The 21,548-nt window shown below is 40.4% G+C and overlaps 1 protein-coding gene across 1 annotated transcript in view; it reads right to left on the bottom strand.

Moving 5' to 3' along the window:
- TNS3 (tensin 3) overlaps positions 1-21,548 on the bottom strand; it is a 172,558-nt gene that overhangs the window by 92,803 nt on the left and 58,207 nt on the right. The window contains exon 12 of the mRNA XM_065398054.1: positions 7,379-8,638. Within this exon, the coding sequence (XP_065254126.1) occupies positions 7,379-8,638 (1,260 nt within the window). The remainder of the gene's footprint in view (positions 1-7,378; positions 8,639-21,548) is intronic.

Genomic DNA, 21,548 nt, shown 5'->3' with positions numbered 1-21,548 from the left:
TGAGATCTAATTTTGAGGTTTTCTGCTGTGGGGGTAGATTTACCGTTGTTGGCACAAGAGCTATGCTGCCAGGAGGCTGCTGCTCCACACACCTGGAGAAGAAGAGGTTGCAGGAACTGCCTCCACATCAACCTTCTTCCACAGTGCTCTTTCTACAGTGTATGGCCCTGCGCACCCCTGCTTGTGCCAAAAGATAATAGTCCATTATTAACCTGGAATAGACTCCCAATGTCTAAAGACTTCACTATCGTCTTTAGACAATAGGAGTCTATTCCATCATCTATCTGTGCAGCCACAGTAACTCATCATTAAGATGAATGAGAGTTACTCATGCATACTGAAAGAGAACAGACCTCTTCGTTTCAAATAAGATTGAAAGGATCAAGCCATTAATATATACATTGCTTAAACACTAAAATCTCCAGATTCACAGTCAGAGAGAAATATCATCTCAAGCATGGATTAATCAGGACTGACTCTGTAGAAGAGCACATTGCACTGTGTCTGTGAAATTTGTATATAGGTTTGTGATAATCTTTCTAAAACTGAACAGTTTATGCCATAGCCAGAAATTTATTTTTTTCTGTTTGCACTTATAAAAATACCGTTAGCAGAGTTCATAATGATTTGCAAGTCAAACTATTCTTTTTTATTCTACACCAAGACTCTGTAGACAAGGATTTAACTCTCAGTAATTCACTAATCTGAAATGTACCAGGACCAATTTTCTCCATAGGCAGGATATGTCACAGTGGCTAGTAAACAGATATACAATGCTGGAATGTGTTACTAACAAGTTTAATCAGAGGAATGCTTATCCACCTATAACAGACTGTACAGTGGATTGCCATTTAAGTCAATATTTATAATCAGTTAGCACACAGTCATATGCAAGACACCACAATTATGATAGTATATTAAGTAGTACAAATGGATTCTACTTTCCTGTATCTAGAAAAGGAAATAAATGCGATAACACAGATAGCACTGTGTTAAAAAAAAAATCAGCACGTACCAATAGTTAATTATAACTACTGCAATCTCTAAAATCTCTTTACCTTACAAGAGTTACTGTGCGGTCTTATTTAGTTGTGTTGATCTTTAAGGAGTAAATTAATGACCAATATTTGCATAGTAACATACTAATTCTGATCTTACACCAAATGTAAATCTATAGTAACTCAGTTGAAGTCAATGGAGTTCAACCGTTGTAAATTAGGTCAGAATCAGGCACCAATATTAGTCTATGGGATGTACAATATCTCAGCGCTTGTACGGTAACATCCACACCCATACAGAAAGCCTTAGACATCATATTTGGACATGCCACATTCTCCTGTCACTTTGAAAAACCTTTCAGATGGGCCAAGCTGCTTTCCCATTACACATAACAGAGTAGAAGGAAACATTTGGAATAGCTCAAAACGTTATTTAAAAAAAATACAGATATGTGAAAGGATTTCTCTCTCTCTACTGTAATAAATACACTGTAGCAGGATTTATGACACAAGGATTTGGATTACCTTCAAAGCTATGTTTTTCCATTATCCAAAGGCCTCTGAAGATGTTCCAGACACAGGTAATCAGATGATTAGCTACTTCATTATTATTCAGTTTGCATCTAGGTTTTTGAGGGGAGGATCTGTTCAGACAATCCAATAGTATGCCATGCTTGTCTCTGCTGTTGCCACCCATTGTTTTCTTTAGTTTAAACTTCATTTTCTATTTAATTAGCTGCCTCACCTCTCTAGGGCTTCTTTAAATTCTGACCTTTTCAGAACCGAGCTAAGCAAAAGTTCCCTGGGAGAGCAAGAAGTCATACTCCTCCACTAGTTACACACGGCAGGCCCACACTGATCAGTCAAGGCTGACTCCAGGAAGTATGCTCAGAGAAAGCAATAACCCATATATGGGGAAAACTGTTATAGCTACATTGACAGCTGCTCTATAACATCTACCCTTAAAAAGGAGTGCAGTTATACTTGTTTTTTCTTCATACCTGCCTACACATGGTGACAGGCACAGAAATATCTCTCAATCATGGTGATCAAACCCAGATATTGCATTCTTTTCCCTGGAAGCTGACTCTGCAGCTCAGAGACATGTGCTCTGCTTTGTCAGTTAATTCTTAAATCATTGAAGTAGAAGAAACCATAACATCTTACAAAAGAGATATGGAGTGAGTCAAGTAAGAGGTGAGCAAGAGTTTGCTTTTAATTTGCCTGAATAAAGCTAGTGAACAAAGAAGTTAAATTTCTGTAAAGCAGTTTGTATGCGCGCAAAAGAGAGTACATGCGTCCAGGGGTACGTGTATGAGAGAGAAAGTACCCCAGGATAAATAAGTGAAAGAGTGAGTGTGTGTCAGTCCATGAGTGTGTGAAAGTGAATTTAGAGAAGAGTGTGTGTGTGTGTCTGTGTGTGCACACAGGTCAGCCCCCCCATCCAAGATCACCTTCACGTGTTTTTTGACACGCACATTCTCTTTTTCATGCACACTTCACACCTACTTCTCATACACATGCCAGACCCTCCACTCACTTACTCTTCAACCCCCCCAACTCAGTTACACAAAGCCCGACTCTACCCCATTCACCCCTGCACCTGCCAAGTCACTGCATATTCTCAGTGAGTCATCCTTCCAGACTTCCAGTCAACCTCATTCAGTCACCATTCAGTCCTGACTTGTCAGTTCTCTCCATCCCAAATCAATCGCTTCTATTTCCTCTCCTCCTGTCTCTCCAGATCTGTCTGCTAGGTCTTTGGAGGGAAATATTGGCGCCTGGAAGGGGGCTGGGTACAACAGCAGTACTGAACCTGGACTCAGACAAAATGACAGCAAGGAAGGAACAGGCCTGCATCAGTGTACTGTGAGCCTGATCTTCATTCCCCCTCCATGAGCCTCAGCTAGTGGGAATCAGAAACAATCAGAAACCTGGGGCCCATGCGGCTTGTTTTGCTTAAGTATAGTGAGCGGTGCTCTCCCTACAGGCCAGACAGCATAACAGAAAAATTCTTCTTTTGGCTTAGTTGCAGCTACACTAGGGAGCTTTGCCTGAATAGGGATAGCTATGTCGCCCTGGGGTGTGTGAATTTTTCATACTCCTCGGTGACATTGCCATTCTGGCAGAAACTGTAGTACAGACAAGGTCTACATCTGGGTCCAAATTTTTATGTCTAGTCTTGAAGGCAGGGGGGTAACCATTAACCCTTTTTATCACCCAGATATTCAAGTCTCCTCACCCACACAAGGTGACTCAAAGCCCATAGTCAATGGGAGCCTTCCAAATTAAGGCAATGAAGATCTAAAGGGCAGTTGAGTCTCATTCACTGGCCAATAAATATTTGGCCTTTTTGCCATCCAGTGTTGCTGTGAATTAGTGATGATTTTATATGTGTTTATGTACTGGAGATAAAGTGTGCTAAAGTAACCAACTCATTTCACAGAGTTAAAAGAAGAAAGATGTTAACGTCTTTCAGTCACTACATTTATGGGCTGAATTTAGGCCAATGAGATAGAAAGTCTCTGGCCATTAGCAGTCTCCTGAGCCATCCAGTCCCTCTCCCGCTTGCCACATTTCCATCAGAACAACCCATTTAAATAACATGAAGTGATGATCTGAAAATCACTCATTGATCCAAAATCTGAACCCACAACAAGAAAAGATAGTATCACCTGGTCCCAACCTTGCCAACGAATCCAGAAGAGTGATGAGCACTGAGACCCAACATACCTGAAACATTATCGTTTTTAATTAAGTCCCATATATGTATAATGGACAGTTCCAAAGGGTATTTTGAAAATCTTTTCTAACTCTCTGTAAAGGAAGATTTGAGCAGCTATTGATGCTGAACTATGAGAACTTGAGGATGAATTCTCTCTCAAACCTCGACAGAAGTTTTGGAATTAGAGCTCTCAACTTTAAAGTCTTATTTCCTGTTCTTTTAAATATGAACAAATGAAAAAGAAAAATTCTAGATCGCAGAGAAAGTAAATCCAGTATTACTAGTTCTGTAGTAAATTATGCATAATTTTTGTTAAAGTACTTCTTTGTATTGTAATAGTCACATTGGATTTCTGCAATATGTTCTACATGGTGGAGTACCTGAAGACCATTTGGAAACTACAATAAGTGTAGAATATTATAGAGGTAAGCGCTGCCCGGAGCCCGCACCACTCCCACACCCCTGAGCCTCCTCTCGCACCCAAACTCTCTCCCAGAGCCTGCAGCCATCCCACACCCTAACCCCCTGCCCAGCCCTGAGCCCCCACCCGCTCCCAAACTCCCTCCCAGAGCCCGCACCCCCTCCCCCACCCACCCTGGTGAAAATGAGTGAGTGAGCAAAGATGGGGAGAGCGAGCAATGGAGGGAGGGGGATGAAGTGAGCGGGGACGGGGCCTCGGAGAAGGGGCGAGGCAGGGGGTGAGGAAAGGGTGTTCGGTTTTCTGAAATCGGAAAGTTGGCAACCCTAGCACTACAGAACAGTTGCGATCAGCTGGGATGCTGATGGTGAGGCTCCCTAGTCTGAGGACTGGGGGCAATGCAATTATTGTTCCAAAGAACAGCATTCATTGACATTCAGGGCATGCTGCAAGGAGTATTTACCCAGGCTTTCGCTGAGATGGTTGTTTAAAGAGAGTTTGTGGGAGTTGGGTTTGGCAGGTATTTTGTTTGCATTCCGATAACGTATTCTTTTCTTGTATTGTACACCTACCTACATTTACAACAGATATAAATTGAGGGAAGAGGGAGAAAAATCAAGTGTCTATTCGAGGAGAGGTCAGGTCTAGACACGCACCCAAATCATTCATGCTGCTTATTTTGGCCCTATCAAAGAGAATTAGAAAATCAGGAATTGTGAAAGGTGGGCGCAGCTGATCCTGTGCAATTAGAGAAAAAAATTTTTATACCATAGAATATCAGGGTTGGAAGGGACCTCAGGAGGTCATCTAGTCCAAGCCCCTGCTCAAAGCAGGACCAATCCCCAGACAGATTTTTGCCCCAGATCCCTAAACGGCCCCCTCAAGGATTAAACTCACAAACCCTGGGTTTAGCAGGCCAATGCTTAAACCACTGAGCTATCCCTCCCCCCGAAACATGCTTCCTCCCTGAAACAAACAACAAAACAGATACACCAAAACTATTCAATATTTGACTGTTCTGTTTACAGTCTGCTAAGGTGTTGAACACATAACAGAACTGTGAACAAAATGCTAGATGATACTCTTAAATGTGTTTGATCACAAGAACACGTATTTCAGGTGGAATGCATAAAATTATTACTTTTGGGGTGTAGGTTGAGGTTACAGAAGGAAATCAATGAATGCCAAGAACAGCTGGATTGTAATAACAATTGGCACTTATGCAGCACTTTAAATGTGTTTCTTTTAGTTTATAAATTGTGCTTACTAGAACAGTCTTATAGGAACTGATTAAATTCTCATTTAAATCAACTGAAGGGAGCCTTTTCATTGGCATGCTTGGGAAGTGGATTACAGCCTCGGTACATATAACTGTATGTTCAAAGCACAGTATAATACAAACATCTAATGAGGATGTACAAAACCTGGTGAGGTAGCTTAAAAAATGTATTCTTCATTTAGACACGGCACAGAAAAATGACTTGCTTATGTGTGTTAGTGTGGTAAAGCCATGATTATGAGTTTTCTGACTCCTATCACTGTGCTCATTCTACTAGGCACGTTCCCTCTTTGTAACTACCTATCGGTGTGATTTCTATAAACATATAGTAACCATTGTGCTTAAACTTTTCATCTTCTTTAATTGCATGTCCACTTCCAGAACATGTCCCACCAAAGACTTCACTTCCGCCAAGTACAACCTGTAGTGGGCAAAACGCTTATCTGGCTTCATACATGTGATGCAGCGATGTTGACTCCTTTTTCCTTTTTGAGAGTACTAGAAGTCACGAGCAAAAACCAAACAATTCTTTCTAGGCACAAATGTTTAATCAAAGGATAAAAATGGGTGGCTTATTTTATCCTACTCTCTCTTCCCCTTCACTGGCTCCACTGAATGTCAAAGGGCAGCGTAGTTTCTAATGGGCAAATCTCACTTTTAATTTCTGCACTGAACTAAGCATTTAAAGATTCAAGTCAATTATAGACGAATGTATTTCAGTCTAAGATATTCCCTGAACAAAAATTCTGTGTTGAAATCTAGTTAAAGTTGCCCAGATAAATAAAGTTGCCCAGCACAACCTTAAAAAAGCCAAGAAATACCTAGTCTTTAGCCAGCCCTTGTAACGTGCAACCACGACTTCATCTCCTCCACATTACCTCACCAACACCCACCCCATACGAAACAAATACCTCTGCCCTCCACGCCCACACAAAACATGTAACACTGAACTGCAACTATGTGGAGTTTCATGGTCATTTTTCTAATTGTTCGGAATACCAGACTGGGCTTAAACTAAAGTAGATGGTTAGTTAGTGTGTATGGTGTAGATTTTTAATTGATGGTTACATGTTTAAGTATTGTGTTAATAGAAGGAATTAGTTGGTTATTAAATAGAAATAGGCTGTGATAGTGTTTATCATTTTGCACAGTTGTTTATTCTAGTACTGTTATTCAGGTGATATAATGAGGAAGAATGGTGTTGTATTTTGTTCTTTCAGTAACTGGTTTTTGTGGTCATGTTAAGGTGAAAACCAGAGGTAATGCATGGGGTTGTTAAACTACTGGAAACCCAAAGAAAAAAACAACAACAGAGCAAAATTTCAAAAAAGGGAGCATTTTAAAATATTTGATCTGCAGAAGTTATTAGGCTATTTTAATGAAAATATTCACAGGAAGTTCAGTTGTGCCATGAAGTGTTATTGTGCCAAATTTGGAGATGAAATTAATTCAGAAATACATAAAACTGAGGAATTTCCATCTCATTTTATGTGGAAATTATAATGTAACCTTAACTTCAGTGTTACTGCTGATGACTCCACAAAACTGCCTCACATTGTAATTAACAGGATTTTCCATTTTTTTAATTCTCCCCCTTAGAGGAGGAACAGCAACAATCATTCTTGCGGCTCTTCCACGGAACTCTACTGAACAATTAGGTTTTGTTCAGGAGTATTACATTTAAAAAAAAAACAAACTCAGAAGAGCAGCCTCCTAAGGCACTTATGATCTTGGGGGAAAAAACATTTATTAAAAAAAAAAAAAAAATTGATGAATGATTATTCAGTTTCATCCCCTCATTCCACAGATCACTATGAAAAGAGGGTACCAGAGATAATCTATCTCACACTGGCAATCATCTGAAAGTAATAAGCAATGTCCTCCGTTCCTGCTGTGCGATATCAAAAGAAAAAATGCTGGGAAAAGCATTACATTCATGTATTATTAAAATAACTTACCATGCCGGGAAAGATTCCTGTTTGTGACCTCTCCTTTCTCACGGAACCCAGGGCTCACGCTGAGCCCTCCCACATCCCCATCAGGGCTGGTGAAGCCATTCACTTGACTCGTGTCCCTGGAGACTGTGTTAATGCGGGTCGGGATAGGTTCAAATGTAGGGTCCAGTTCCAAGATCAGCCGATTCAGCTGCTCAATTGACTGGTCGATATCCAGAGTAGGAGAGGATGGCAGGTCCTCAGCATTCACTCCTAAAGCCAGGCCATTTGTGTCTTTCTCAGCTACTAATCTGGATTTAAAAGCCTCGGGCACTGGGTGTTCTGCTACTTCACTGGAACTTGGCACAGCCCCTATCCCCCGCTGCACAGCGTCTCTGCTGCTGGATCCCCGGGTGGGTGTGTCAGGGATTCTGGGCTGGCTCTGCACATTGCCTGAATTCTCTACAGTGCTAGGAATGCCAAGCCTTACTTCACTCTCGGGGGAGTAGGTGTATTGGTGAGCAGTGACCATCTGCTGTTGGCGCACCCAAGTCTGGGTAGAGTAGTTACTAGGGCCATAAGCCTGAGGCTGAGCGGAAACAGGAGGATTCCTTTGCAGCTGCTGGGATTGCTTAGGCTCACCACTTCCAAATGATCTCTCATACAGGGGGTCCACACCTATTCCCAGGTCAGGAGCCAGAGCACTGTGGTGGTCCTCTCCAGTGTTGCTTCCAAAGCCATCTGAGAGCAGCGAATTCTGACTGCTCTTGTGGCAGCTGAAGTTTCCAAGGTGGGCTGAGTGCTGCCCTTCAGAGGAGGACAGTGTCCCGATGCTGTCCACACTGTGAAGGTCATGGCTGGGCATCTCATCATCCAGAATATCTGTCTCCCTATCCTTCAGTTTGGTGTGTCCATTCACATGAACCTGAGCTGGCACTATGTGGCGAGTCCCACTGTACTTGCTTTGGGCATCAGTCATATCCTTGAGGGGACTGACTGAGTTTTCTAGGCCGAAGCCACTAAGTAGCTGGTCCAGCTCTGCCTTCTCTTGTGGGCTCAAGCCCCGTTTGATTCCCGGTGCTGGATGCTCCTCGGTCTTGTCCGTCCTTATAGAAGTTGTTGAGTGTCCTGAATCACTGCTGACAGATAGAGTATGGTCACTGTGATCAGGGCTGCTGATCACAGGAACCCCCTGGGCTCCACTGGGGATGCTAGTATCTGAAGAGCTCTTCTTTCTCACTTTAGCATAAAGACTGCCATCAATAGGACCCTGGGTGTGGAGCACTGTGAAAGGAGAAGCAACAGGGTCAGGGAAAGAAAAGGACAGAGTATTAGATAAAAGCATTGAACAGCATTACATTACATTACATTACATTACATTGCAGAGGTACTGCTGACAGCACACTCATTAATTTTCTTTGTAAACACATGCTCGTTTTAAAAACCAAACATCAACCAAAAGCACTCTCTTGCCTTATGGAACACATTTCAATTTACAGCACGGCCCTTCATAAAATTGTATGAAACAAGAGGAGAAAAAACAGTTATGTACATGACCTTGTAGCAAAATACAATTCTCTACTTTTATACTTTCATAGAAGTGAAATCATGGCGGTGCAATAACAAGACCACTGTTTACACTGGTTTGAAGACCCACACTATTACGTACCGGGAATTTGAGAGACATGACCAGGATCCATTCCACTAAGACTGAACAAGGTCTACTGGAACTTTCAAAAAAAGAACAGGAGTACTTGTGGCACCTTAGAGACTAACAAATTTATTAGAGCATAAGCTTTCGTGGGCTACAACCCACTTCTTCGGATCCATATAGAGTGAAACATATATTGAGGAGATATATATACACACGTACAGAGAGCATGAACAGGTGGGAGTTGTCTTACCAACTCTGAGAGGCCAATTAAGTAAGAGAAAAAAAAGGGAAAAAAAACAAAAAAACTTTTGAAGTGATAATCAAGATAGCTCAGTACAGACAGTTTGATAAGAAGCAAGTGTGAAAATACTTACAAGGGGAGATAGATTCAATGTTTATAATGGCTCAGCCATTCCCAGTCTTTATTTAATCCTGAGTTGATTGTGTCTAGTTTGCATATCAATTCCAGCTCAGCAGTCTCTCGTTGGAGTCTGTTTTTGAAGTTTTTCTGTTTTAAGATATCTCCTCAATATATGTTTCACTCTATATGCATCCGAAGAAGTGGGTTGTAGCCCACGAAAGCTTATGCTCTAATAAATTTGTTAGTCTCTAAGGTGCCACAAGTACTCCTGTTCTTTTTGCGGATACAGACTAACACGGCTGCTACTCTGAAACCTGGAAATTTCAAGTTGTGCTCTTAGCATATGTTTTGCAACTGCCAGTCTGCCAGCTCCTACTAAATATGTTACACATATTACCACTGATCAACCGCTATTGTTTTATTTTTGGTAGCCCACAGAAATGACAGGTACTTAATCAGAGCAGGAGTCTGTGTGCAGCGTATCAGAACATAAACAGTATCACTCAACAGAGGCATGAACACAAAATCTAACTAGCTTTGTATGATACATATTGTATATACCTATATACCTTTAGTGGGTATTTTCTTTTAAATTTTAATAATGTCAAGGCAACTATTTCTCACAAGTCAGAGTATAAAACACAGGGATAAAGAGAATCAGGCTAAACCTCAACTCCACAAGAAAGAAAGAAAGAAAGAAAGAAAGAAAGAAAGAAAGAAAGAAAGAAAGAAAGAAATCTACTGCACTTGTATAACATTTGTCATGGAGTATGAGCATCCTTGATTTTGTCTCTGATCTGCAAAAGACTTTAATTAAGAAGTTCATATCTAGTCAGACATGCAGAAATTGTATGTAACCAAGAAATTTTATAATATGCAACAATAATTGGGGTGGGGGGACGCAAGGGAATGTATCCACTCAATTTAATAGTGTAGAGTGTGGAAACGGACCAAATTCTGCTCCTGATTACACCAGTGTAACCCTTGTAATGTCACCGAAGTTGCAGCATTGTAAATGAGAGTCTGTGTGAATCAGGTTTTATAGGAGTGTCTGCTAATTTCTGAGCCAGGTGTCACATTATGACTCCAAACACCTGCCAACTTACTCTACCTACAGTATCTACATAATATAAACAGCTTAAAGGGACCGGTCAATGGGACCGCACACATACTTAAGATTACGTGCATGCCTAAATGCTTTGTTGGATTGTGATCAGAGAGAACACAGGTAGCCTCCTCGACAACTGAAGTTTTATTTCAAGTTTCCAAATCCCTTTTGTGTTCAAAATGTCTATATTTGGCCATGCCCAACACAAAACGTTTTGTTTGTTTGTTTGGAAGGTTTCAGCAAACTTGGTCAATTCATTTGAGTTACTTGAACATTAAACGAAACCACTCTTCTCATATATTCTCTCAAAAACTTTTGGACTTGTTTACTTCAGAAATGACTAAAGCTGTAATCCTGAACTTGGCTTGTTTTTATATTATTCAATAAGATTTTAAAAAATACTCTTAATTTTGAAGAATATTGGCTCTGTAGCTTTAATGTTATAAATATCTGAAGTTGCCTATTTCATGCATAAGATGTACTTTTCTACCATTCATTTTTTAAGATGTAAACTAAGCTCACCCAAACTGAGAGCATCCTACATCCAGAAAGTCTCATATTGAGACTTACCTAGAATGAAAGTGATGCCAAACTAACAACTACAAAATCAAGACAAGGAGATTTAATGTCATATCAAACACATCCCATTCACAATCCAACATATTCTAAAGGAGCTTCCAAACTCAGACCACACTTCGATAGTCATTAACAAAGGTTATTCCTAAACCAGAGCATCCCAAGGCTGCAGCATTCAAAATGTCTGAATTATCCTCACTAACTGAGCATAATTGAACTAGGAGGTTGGTCTCACATCTGTGGACATATTACTACACGAAAAGCAAGAAAATATTGTGTAATAGGCTTTGCAGATTTCTAGATATGGCCATTATTCAAACACATACAGTATATTTAATTCTGATATATCTATTGTTCTTGGCACTGATGTCATTGTACCTCACTATGATAGAAACAATTTTCACAATTTTCTCTATATTTGTTTATTTTTATATACATTTATTTTAAAAAGTTATAAAATAGAACTCAGATGAATTCCAAAATTAGTATTACACTCTCAACCTCAACACTGCCCCCTGGTGCATATTCCTTAAAATAAAGTTTTCATCTCATATATAATTTGTCAAATACAGTATACTATTCTGCAAATAGGAATATTTTACACAACCTTATGTTCACTACACATGCATCATGCTGTATTACTCCATTAATACCACTAAAGAAAGAAATAGTTTTAAAACACAAACAAGTTAGGTGACTGAAAATGCCATGACAAACAGACTGTCAGCATCTCATCAGTGACTCTTTATTCTCTAGAGAAAATTTGTCAGAACCGATTTTTACATAAGATTCTGAGGACTTCCTAATCAGTTTGGGTTGGAAATAATAGTGTGAGAATAGCCTCCTCCATGTTATTTCAGCTCTAGCTCTTCTGGTAATAGAAAAAACCAAGAAGCAGAGAGAACATCTTCCTCAAACATTTCAAAACCTCAAAAGAGTTTTGTTTGGCCCCATCTTATTTTATCCAGATCACTTCTCCCATTCCTGTTTGTCGGGGTTCACTAAAGGAAGCTTTTGATAGTCTTCTAGACATTTTGGGCCAAGGAGAATAAATGAAGCTCTTACTATGTTTAAGTGGGTACATATTCTGACAATTTAGGAAGTAATTCTTTTGGGTTTGTTTATGTAGCTCCCACTGATTTCAAAGAGGTTTGTGCAACCATAGGTAGACTAAGTCCCTTAGCTATTACCTAATTCACAAACTGAATGTGAATCCTCCTCTTGCTTTGAAGAGGACTCTCACAAAACCCTCCATTTGAAAGTGCAATTTTCTGTTGTATGCACAGCCAGGAAAGTAAAATATGTGGTTTCGTTTTGGCAGGATTCATGGCTCATTTACAAGAAAATTTATATTAGGCAGGAATTCCTGAAGAATCATTTGTTACCAACATTTGAGACTAGTTTGATCATGAGGAAACTACTGCATTAAAATTTAGGTCCAGACAAATATTTTTGAAAGCAATGGACAATTTAGTCTGAACACTTGATATTGCAAGGTCAGCTGACAGATCTGATACACTCACAGATGGGATGCACTGTAACAAGTACAATCTTTTCATGGCATGCTTAAAATTACACATTGGTCATGAAATTTTCTGAAATTACTGGTTAGTCTGACTATTTTGTGATTTCAGAAAGGGCCTTATTCATAATGATAATGAATTCATCAGTTTATAATGGCAGGAAAAATGATTTGGTTGGAAAACACATTATTTGTATGGCACACTGCCAAATTTCCTCCAGTTAGAGCACAGCATACTGAATGTTATGTGAGAGGTCTAACACGTTTCAGTCAATAAATAAAGGACAACTTTCTAATTTTTTTTTTAAAGAGACCAGACATTACGAGTATGTTTCTAGTTAAGAAAAGCACTGCAAAGACTGTCAAAAAATAAGGTTCTGAAAGAACAACAAAAAGCGTAAACCCATCAGGCTAGAACAAACAATTTCCTTCCCCAAGGCATTTCTCTGTGTGCTGATTGTTAAAACTCTGCTGAAGTTTACACTGGTAAAGAAAAGGGCTTCTATTCACCAGGCTGAATGCATCACTGATAGGTACATACATGAATGTGTCACTGTACTGTAGTTTGCAGTGTTGTTGTAGCCATGTTCATCCCAGGATATGAGACACAAGGGGGGGGGGGGCGGGGAAGGTGTGAAGTAATATATTTTATTTGACTATCTTCTGTTAGTGAAAGAGACAAGCTTTCGAGCTATGCAGAGCTCTTCTTCAGGTATTTATTGGTCCCATACCTCACCCACCTTGTCTCTCTCACTGTACTCTATACAGATACTCAAGTACAATACATATGGCTTAGAGAGCTTCATTATAGGAAAAATCATTGATTGATGGTTTCTCAACCTCTTGGATGCCATGCTCTGTCAGCAGTCCTCATTGCTGATAGATATCCTAAGTTGCTATCGGTGCCTGTTGATCAAAGGGTGGAGAGATTGTCATATGGAATTCTTTACTATTGTAACCACAGTTCAATTTAATGTTTTGTTGCTAAAAGAAATCAAAGTGTTTTGTTTTTTTAAAACGCAACTGTGGGAAAATTATTTTCTGTCCGGCAATAATTTCCTTATGGCTAGTTTCCAGTATAAAAAAAACAAAACAGGCAAACTTAAAATATTGCTTTGATTAGTATGGTTGGATATCGCAACCCCACGACCTAAAACAGATTCAGGAGCTGGGGAAGAACTCATGGGGAGGAAGGTGTAAAACTAATATTCTTGTACTGATAAAAAAGAACTCTTCCTGACTTACTTTTCTCTATTTTCCAAAACTGAACGTAATACCCTATTAGGTAAAGTACCAGTACTGTAAATCCTTCAAACATGCAAGTAAAGCACAAATACACACCCCCAGATGAAACATTCCAGCACATAGATTTGGTGCTTCTTATAAGATGTTAAGGACAAAATCCTGCCCAATGTGGGTGGTTGTTCTAGGAGGGTAAATAATGCAGGTAACTTTTCCTGCATTTACATCGCCAGCGTCACAGGTTACTCATGGTCAGTGGAGTGCTAGGTGGTGGTTACAGCAAATGTGCTTGCTAATCTGCCAACAGGTCATGGACTGCTGGTTTGGGGGCAAGGCTAGCACCTTTGTGCTCCGCAGAGAATATTCACCCTGTTTCTTCCTCAGACATTCTGTATCTATGTGAGACTGGCCTTCCCATTGCTTGGTCAACATTGCTTGCATTATTATTAATCATTTATAATAATGCCTTGCGACCACAATCTGTTGGGGACCCCATTGTGCTAGGCACTGTACAAACACATAGTATGCACCAAAGAACTTACATGAGTAATGAGTAACAAGAGGATTTTGTCCTAACCACTTACACCGCAGGTTCAGTAGTGAAAAGAAAACAAACACAATCATTTGGTCCTGCATTTTGATATTTTCAAATCTCATAAGCCAAAGGCAAAAAATCAGGGTGGCAGGGGGGAGTTGTTTTCATTTGAAAGAGGAAAAATGCTGTTTGGTCCTATTACTAGAAAACTGGATATATTTTTACATAGCCACATACAGCAGGAAAACAAAACCACAAAGATGACTAGATCAAACTCAATTTTTAGAAAAGTTAGGGTACAATACTGTTCTTCAATATAGTCTCATTTCTGTTACTAATTAGCATCTTAGATTATTAAAATGAAAAGGACTTTAAATCTCATTTACTTTTCACTACTTGTGCTCTTTGTTTGTGTGTTGCACTTCAGGCACTGAAACTACATTGCTCAGTTTTGCTTTCTTCATAGTGCTTTGGAGCAGGCAGTAAAAGAACAGTACTGTTTGGTTTTCCAATACTTCTCAGGATTGTTTTACCAAAAAAATCATTTTTCACGTAATTAAAAGAATTACAACATTTCTATTCACATTGGGTTATGCAAAATTATAGAGTTGCAGCTTAAACTACTTGGGGGTAATGAGTGTCCCCACTCATTTAAGTAAGTTAAAAACATCCTTTTGTTATGAGTGTATAAGTGAAATGAGTGGTTTCAAACTCTGAAAAGATCCTATTTCTTGGCTAAGACACTTAATTAATGGCTATTCAAATCCTGGTTCTCATCAGACCTTCAGCCTGAAGTGAGGACTAAGAAGCTGGACAAGTTTCAGGTTTCTTTGAATGGCCAACATTAACTAATAAGCACCAGGGAAGGGTGTAGCTCCAGGAATGTTTTAGACAAGTAAATCAGATGATGAATAAATTCTGCAAGAAAAATCCCTCCTCTGACTGTCATGTAGATGAATGAAAACTTATTCTGCCTTTTGTACTTAGAGCTTTTCAATTTTAAAGTACAGTTCTACTCAGACAAATCACTCTGTTGAAGAATGACACCTTTTTACTCAAAGGCGGCGGCCCGTTGGAAACTATGGGGTCTTTCAGTGGGCTTTGGATCATCAGGCTCCAGCTCTTCTATCTGTATTTATTTATAGAGAGTGATACCTGCTAGGTTAGTGCTAACACAGGGAGAGAGGATGAGCTATTGTATTCTAGCTTGAGCATCAACAGAATGTTAACTAAGGAAATGATCCAAAACTCATGGAAAAAAACTCTCATTTAATTCAATGGGTTTTGGATCTGGTGCTAATTTCTAAATGCAGGGGTAAATTCTGCTCTTGGTGGTTGCACAGGTATAAGGTAGGAGAGAGCAGAAATTGGCGTGCAAAATTTTTATTGCTAGTAATAATGCACTAATCTTCAGATCTCAGGCTGTTTCCAGCCCTGGCAGTTTACCTGTAAACTGAGCAAATCTAATCTGCAATCAGTGAGAGACAACAATATTTTTTCTTTATAGCCAAGTTTCTAAGCAGAACTTCAATACAGTAACTTACAATTCCTTCCTTTACACAGTACAGTCACACAGTATGAGAAGCTGAGGGTTGCAGGATATTTAGTCTCTCTTGCAGAGGGATCAGCTACCATTTGTTGCTATTCAACCTCAGACCTCTGTCAGGGTTCGCATCATAGGGTGACCAGATGTCCCGATTTTATAGGGACAGTCCCGATTTTTGGGTCTTTTTCTTATATAGGTTCCTATTACCCCCCACCCCCGTCCCGATTTTTCACATTTGCTGTCTGGTCACCCTATCGCATCATGACAGACAGGATGATGTTTCAACACTGGTATCTTTGTGACTTGTCCTACCATTGTAAAACAGGCAACTGGGTTTCCTGGCATTTACTGTTTCACTCCACAACCCCAAAACTGCCAGCACCAGGAGAGTAAGTGGGCTAGAATCCCTAAACAGCTGAGGACAGTGTGAACACTATCTTATTCAGCATCAGCATGACTGGACTGCCTAGCTAATTCACTTGTTAAGAAGAATTCTACAAAGAAAAGATTAGAGATGATAAGCAGCTCAAATATTTTAATACGCTGTACATGTATTCTGTACCTGTTAATTTAATTTTTTCTGAATAAGAAAGTGTATAGGGTTTAATTTTCCTGAGTGGACAGCTAAACAAAGCTCCCAAACCTGTATTGGTAATTTAAATCACTGTTTAGCCATGTAAAACAGGTATTAGCATGTCTCAAGAAAAAGTAATCACTGAAATATGGGATCTGGATCTCCCACCTAGGTACCTCCTTTTGCCCCACTGTCAAATTTTAATTATGGACCAGCTCCAAAATCCCATGGTCAAGCTCTTTTTTAAGTGATCACTTCAAAGCATCGGTACTGTATGTGGTTTAAAGATATCACAGTGATAAACTCCATATATAAACACCTGTGATCAATAGATAAATTTGAGCACTTTCATTCCGTGTACAGCTCAACTATCTCTTTCTACTAGGCAGCTGACTGTTGCTGGTCCCTTAGGTGATTTCGGGATGTGACGGAATCTCCATCCTTAGAGATTTTTAAGGCCCGGCTTGACAAAGCTTTGGCTGGGATGATTTATTTGGGGTTGGTCCTGCTTTGAGCAGGGGGTTGGACTATGACCTCCTGAGGTCTCTTCCAACTCTAATCTTCTATGATTCTATGATCACTTAAGAAAGGTGTCACTGTACAGTATAGATAAGTGAGAGATGATTAGAGATGGGCCTGAACCAAAATCCAGATCCTACCCATATCCCCTAACTGTAGAAAAGGTTGGATGCAGATCCAAACTTTGCAGCTCTGGCACACATTTCATGTTATGGTAGACACATTAGATAATGTAGTTCAGAAATAATGTGTGTGCTCATCATTGAAGAGAAAGATTATAAACTGCATCTCCTTTTTAGTTGGGGGAAATAACAACGGATGTATTCGGTATCTATTTTTCAATTTGAATGGTTAGTTCTAGTTATAATTTTTGAATTCTCACAATTATCCATAGATGTGCCATTTTCTTGCATATATAAAAATTCTCACTAGAGGTACTTGTTGAAAGTCAATGAATAATAGGTAGGAAACAGATTGCAATTTAATTCACTTAATGGATGTGAAAATTAAAAATCTCTGAAACCCATTTCCTCTTTAAATAAAAACTCTCCCTTTTTTGTTTTAAAGGTTCATCTTACACGTTACAATCTTGTAAAATAACCTGTGTAGCTCTATGTGACATTTATATTAAGAGTTTTAATATTCTTAATTTGCGCAGAGGGAGATTTCATAGGCACAAATGGCAGTTAGGCCCCCAACTCCCATTGAAAGGGAATGGGAGTTAGGTGCTTACCTTTGAAAATCTTCCCCACACGGCCCATTGTTGCTAACCGCATTAAGGTCTTGGTTTCACTCTAGTCCCATTTAATATATTTCTCTATCTAAACCCCACATAAGGCACAAAACTTGGCCAAGTCCAAAGCCATCTCTGCTTGCAGTATTCCTATAAAGTGAGTTTCAGAAGAACATTGCACACCACAATGAGCAGAAGCATCTTTCCATTCTATAGTATGCCAACGCTACTGAGGAATGAACTGTACTGTATCACAGTCTGTTGGAACAGCCAGCATTTACAGAGCACACACAATAGCCAATAATTTGTTTTACCCAAATTACATATTGGTCCATGGAAAATGAGGCAATAGAATTATATTGGTGAATCCTGGGAATCTAAAGGTTACTCTGAAGCTATTTCTTTTTAACTGAGGGCTTGTCTACACTTAGGGCATGTCTTCACTAGCAACGTTAAAGCACTGCCGTGGCAGCGCTTTATCATGGCTGTGTAGTCGCGGCACCACCTCCACAAGGGGAGTAGCTACCAGTGCTGGGAGCTGGGGCGGGGGGAGGAGAATGTTTCACACCCTTGAGCGAGAAAGTTGCAGCACTGTAAAGTGGCAGTGTAGACAAGGCCTTACAGCACTGCAGCTGTGCCACTGTAGCGCATAGTGAAGACACTACCTACGCCGATCGGTGAGCTTTTCCCTGAGAGGCAGCAGCTACGTGGACACTCCCATCGACATAACCCCCCTTTTAGACAGCACTAGGTCTGTATACTAAGGCTAGGTCTACACTACCCGCCTGAATCGGCGGGTAGAAATCGACCTCTCGGGGATCGATTTATCGCGTCCCATCGGGACGCGACAATCGATCCCCGAATCGACGCTCTTACTCCACCAGCGGAGGTGGGAGTAAGCGCCGTCGACGGGAAGCCGCAGAGGTCGATTTTGCCGCCGTCCCTACAGCAGGGTAAGTCGGCTGCGATACGTCGAATTCAGCTACGCTATTCGCGTAGCTGAATTTGCGTATCTTAAATCGACCCCCCCCTTGAGTGAAGACGTACCCTAAGTCACTCGGGGTGTGGTTTTTCCAAACCCATGAGCGATGTAGTTATACTGACATATGTTCCTAGTGGAGACCAAGCATGAAACAACTACAGTGTACACACAGGGAATCCATGCAGGTTCTACCTACCCTGACTGTGATGGGAGTTGAGGACACTTAGTGCCTCTCAGGAAGCGCAGGATTCAGATAATTTTGACATATGAACTAGGATGAAAGAAATCTTGGCTATTTTTTCTAAATAGAAATAAGGAGATGAACTGTTGCAATCCCATGAGCTTGAAAAAAACAAAGCTTTGGCATAATGCCCCTACACTACTTAACCACTAGATTTTTTTTTTTTTTCTTAAGAGGCTTTCTTGGAATAGCTCTGCATGAAGACTTTAAGGATTCGCAATATTTCAGTCTGGACATTTTTTTAAAATTTCCCACTTCTTTAGATCCATACAAGAAAAATCATACCCAGCTCCTGTTACAAAAGTAAATACATTTTACATTTTCGGCAAAGGGAAACTGGCAGATACACTACCAAAGCAAAGCTAAATGCACCTTGCTAAGAGCTGGCATCACAAAAGCAGTCTGTACGAAATACCTCATTTCAGTGCAAAGCTCAGCCATGCTCTCATTTTTTCCAAGGAAGCAGCTCTGTTACTCCAGTATTTTACAGAGTGCTGTCAAAAAACAAGGGGAGTTCAAAACAGTGGAGATCTAAGCAATGCTGGAATTCCGTTACCCAAACTAGAGAGGCCCACTTTCTTTCAGTCTGACCTCCCATCATAAGAGCTAGTCTGGCTCTTCTTCAACTGCCAAGGCTAAAACCTGGCACAATTCCAACACTGAACCTGAACTATAGACTGGTATCAGACACTCTCTTCTGATTGAAAGCCTCAGACTGGAAGGTATTTTCATGCCTATAACTAATGTACAAAGAGCAACATACATAAAAAGTGGAAGCTGAAACACTAACACATATGAATTCAGCTCCCCTCCAAGTCTGCGTTTCCTGGCACTTCCTTTCTTGAAATCCAAATACCTGAAGGCAGGCTTGTGAGTAAAAAGCATTTCAGTCTTTTGACTTGTCCCCACAGCTATCCCCTTTCCAGTCCTTCACCGCTTGTGAAAACACACACAAATGCAAGCCAGCTAGGTAAACACATGTACCACAGACCCAGCAACAACAGTTCTGACCCAGTCCACCTGAACTGAAGGAAAAAAGGTTACAAATGCAAACTCATACACAGTGTACTATTGATCCCTTTACAGCAGGAAGCACTGTAAGAGACCAGGATTCTTTTTCAACCTTACATATAAATATTTCTTCCCTCAGGCAAACCTGGACAAGTCCAGAGCTGCATTCCTTGCAAGGTTAAACGTCCTTTTTTGCGTGTGTGCACGCTTGTCTTTTCCTTTCTCTTCTAAGTACAAAGCCCCACTCCTTGCAAGCTCTTCCCATACATATAATACAAACAGAAAGGCAGGTGGGTTGTATTTCCAGCTCTCAACCATAAAAAAACCTCTTACCTTTCACTCGACAACTTCAGGAAATTTCTGCAGTAGTCAGTCATTGGCTTTATGAAAATCAGCTAATATTCCCCTAGCTAAATGCTTCATAAGAGGAAAGGAAGAGGCATTGCAAGCCGCCAGCTCACAGGGACACACGACTTCACTGTTCCTGCTGCTACAGCTGCTGCTGAAGGTAGCTGGTCTTGCTGGAAAAGCATGAGACTTTGATTCAGCCAAAAAAAGGCCAGTAAAAATGTAAACACAAGGGAGGAGCCTGAGGGCACAATCAATGAAATTTGAACTCCTGGAACCAGGGAGGAGTGGAAATGTGTTGTTTGAAAAGGTAATTCAGTCTACAAGCTATTTTTCCCACTGTGGTCCCGTTCCCTGCCTCCCCCCATCTGAACTGAAGCTGAACGAGTTGCAATTCCTAGATCATTTAACGACACGTTTCTTTTCTGTATTTGAAGTTTTTTTCTAAAGTAAACAGCCCACAAATAGTTACTGCTGCTTCCCAACTCAACCCTTGCTCCCCACCCCCTCATGATTTCAATACAACTTTTGTGCTGGGCGGGGGAGGAGTGTGCCCAGGATTCTTCAGCATTAATCACGCTTATTTTTATCTGGCGGCTGCTGCTGTCAAGACCCCCCAAATCCCAGCAAGCACTGACCCCTCCGCCCCCCTTCCCCATCTCTGGAGTGAATCAGCTCAAATTAGATGGAGTCAGCCTGCAAAGAACCACCCTTGGCTCCTTGAAGTCTTTACTCTTTTAATAACAGCTGCATCTCACCACACTGCAGCCCACAAACCTTTACTCTGAACTGTATGACAAACAATGATGCCTATGCATCACTACCAAATAGCCATACCATTAGAGAGCATTCATTTTCTGCTTCAGAGCCTGTCACCACTTCATAAAAATGGGTCTCATTTACCCACAATATGTATAATGTTAAAAACAAAACTACCCACCAGCTGTTTACAAGACAATAAGAGTTTTAAGTTCAACCCTATAGTAAAAATAAATGATGTACATCTGTTTACTCGATGTTGTATTTATGGATCAGTAAAAGATTGTACATTAACTGGAGTCAGCCTTGATCTTTCTTTTCTTTTAGTCTCTTTTTCAGACAATGATGGTATGGGGGTGCAGGATCCTGACAATAAGAAAAAATGCTCCAGGAGAAGATGATTCCATTGGGACTGGATGTATTCATAGAGCAGCATTTGCCTTCAGGTCTCTTCTACATAGCCCTACTTTGATGGGGCCAGGA

This window comes from Emys orbicularis, chromosome 2 (genome assembly GCF_028017835.1).
Source record: "Emys orbicularis isolate rEmyOrb1 chromosome 2, rEmyOrb1.hap1, whole genome shotgun sequence".
Lineage (NCBI taxonomy): Eukaryota > Metazoa > Chordata > Testudines > Emydidae > Emys > Emys orbicularis.
Note: the sequence above shows the minus strand (reverse complement) of the source record. Positions and strands in the feature narration are given on the sequence as shown.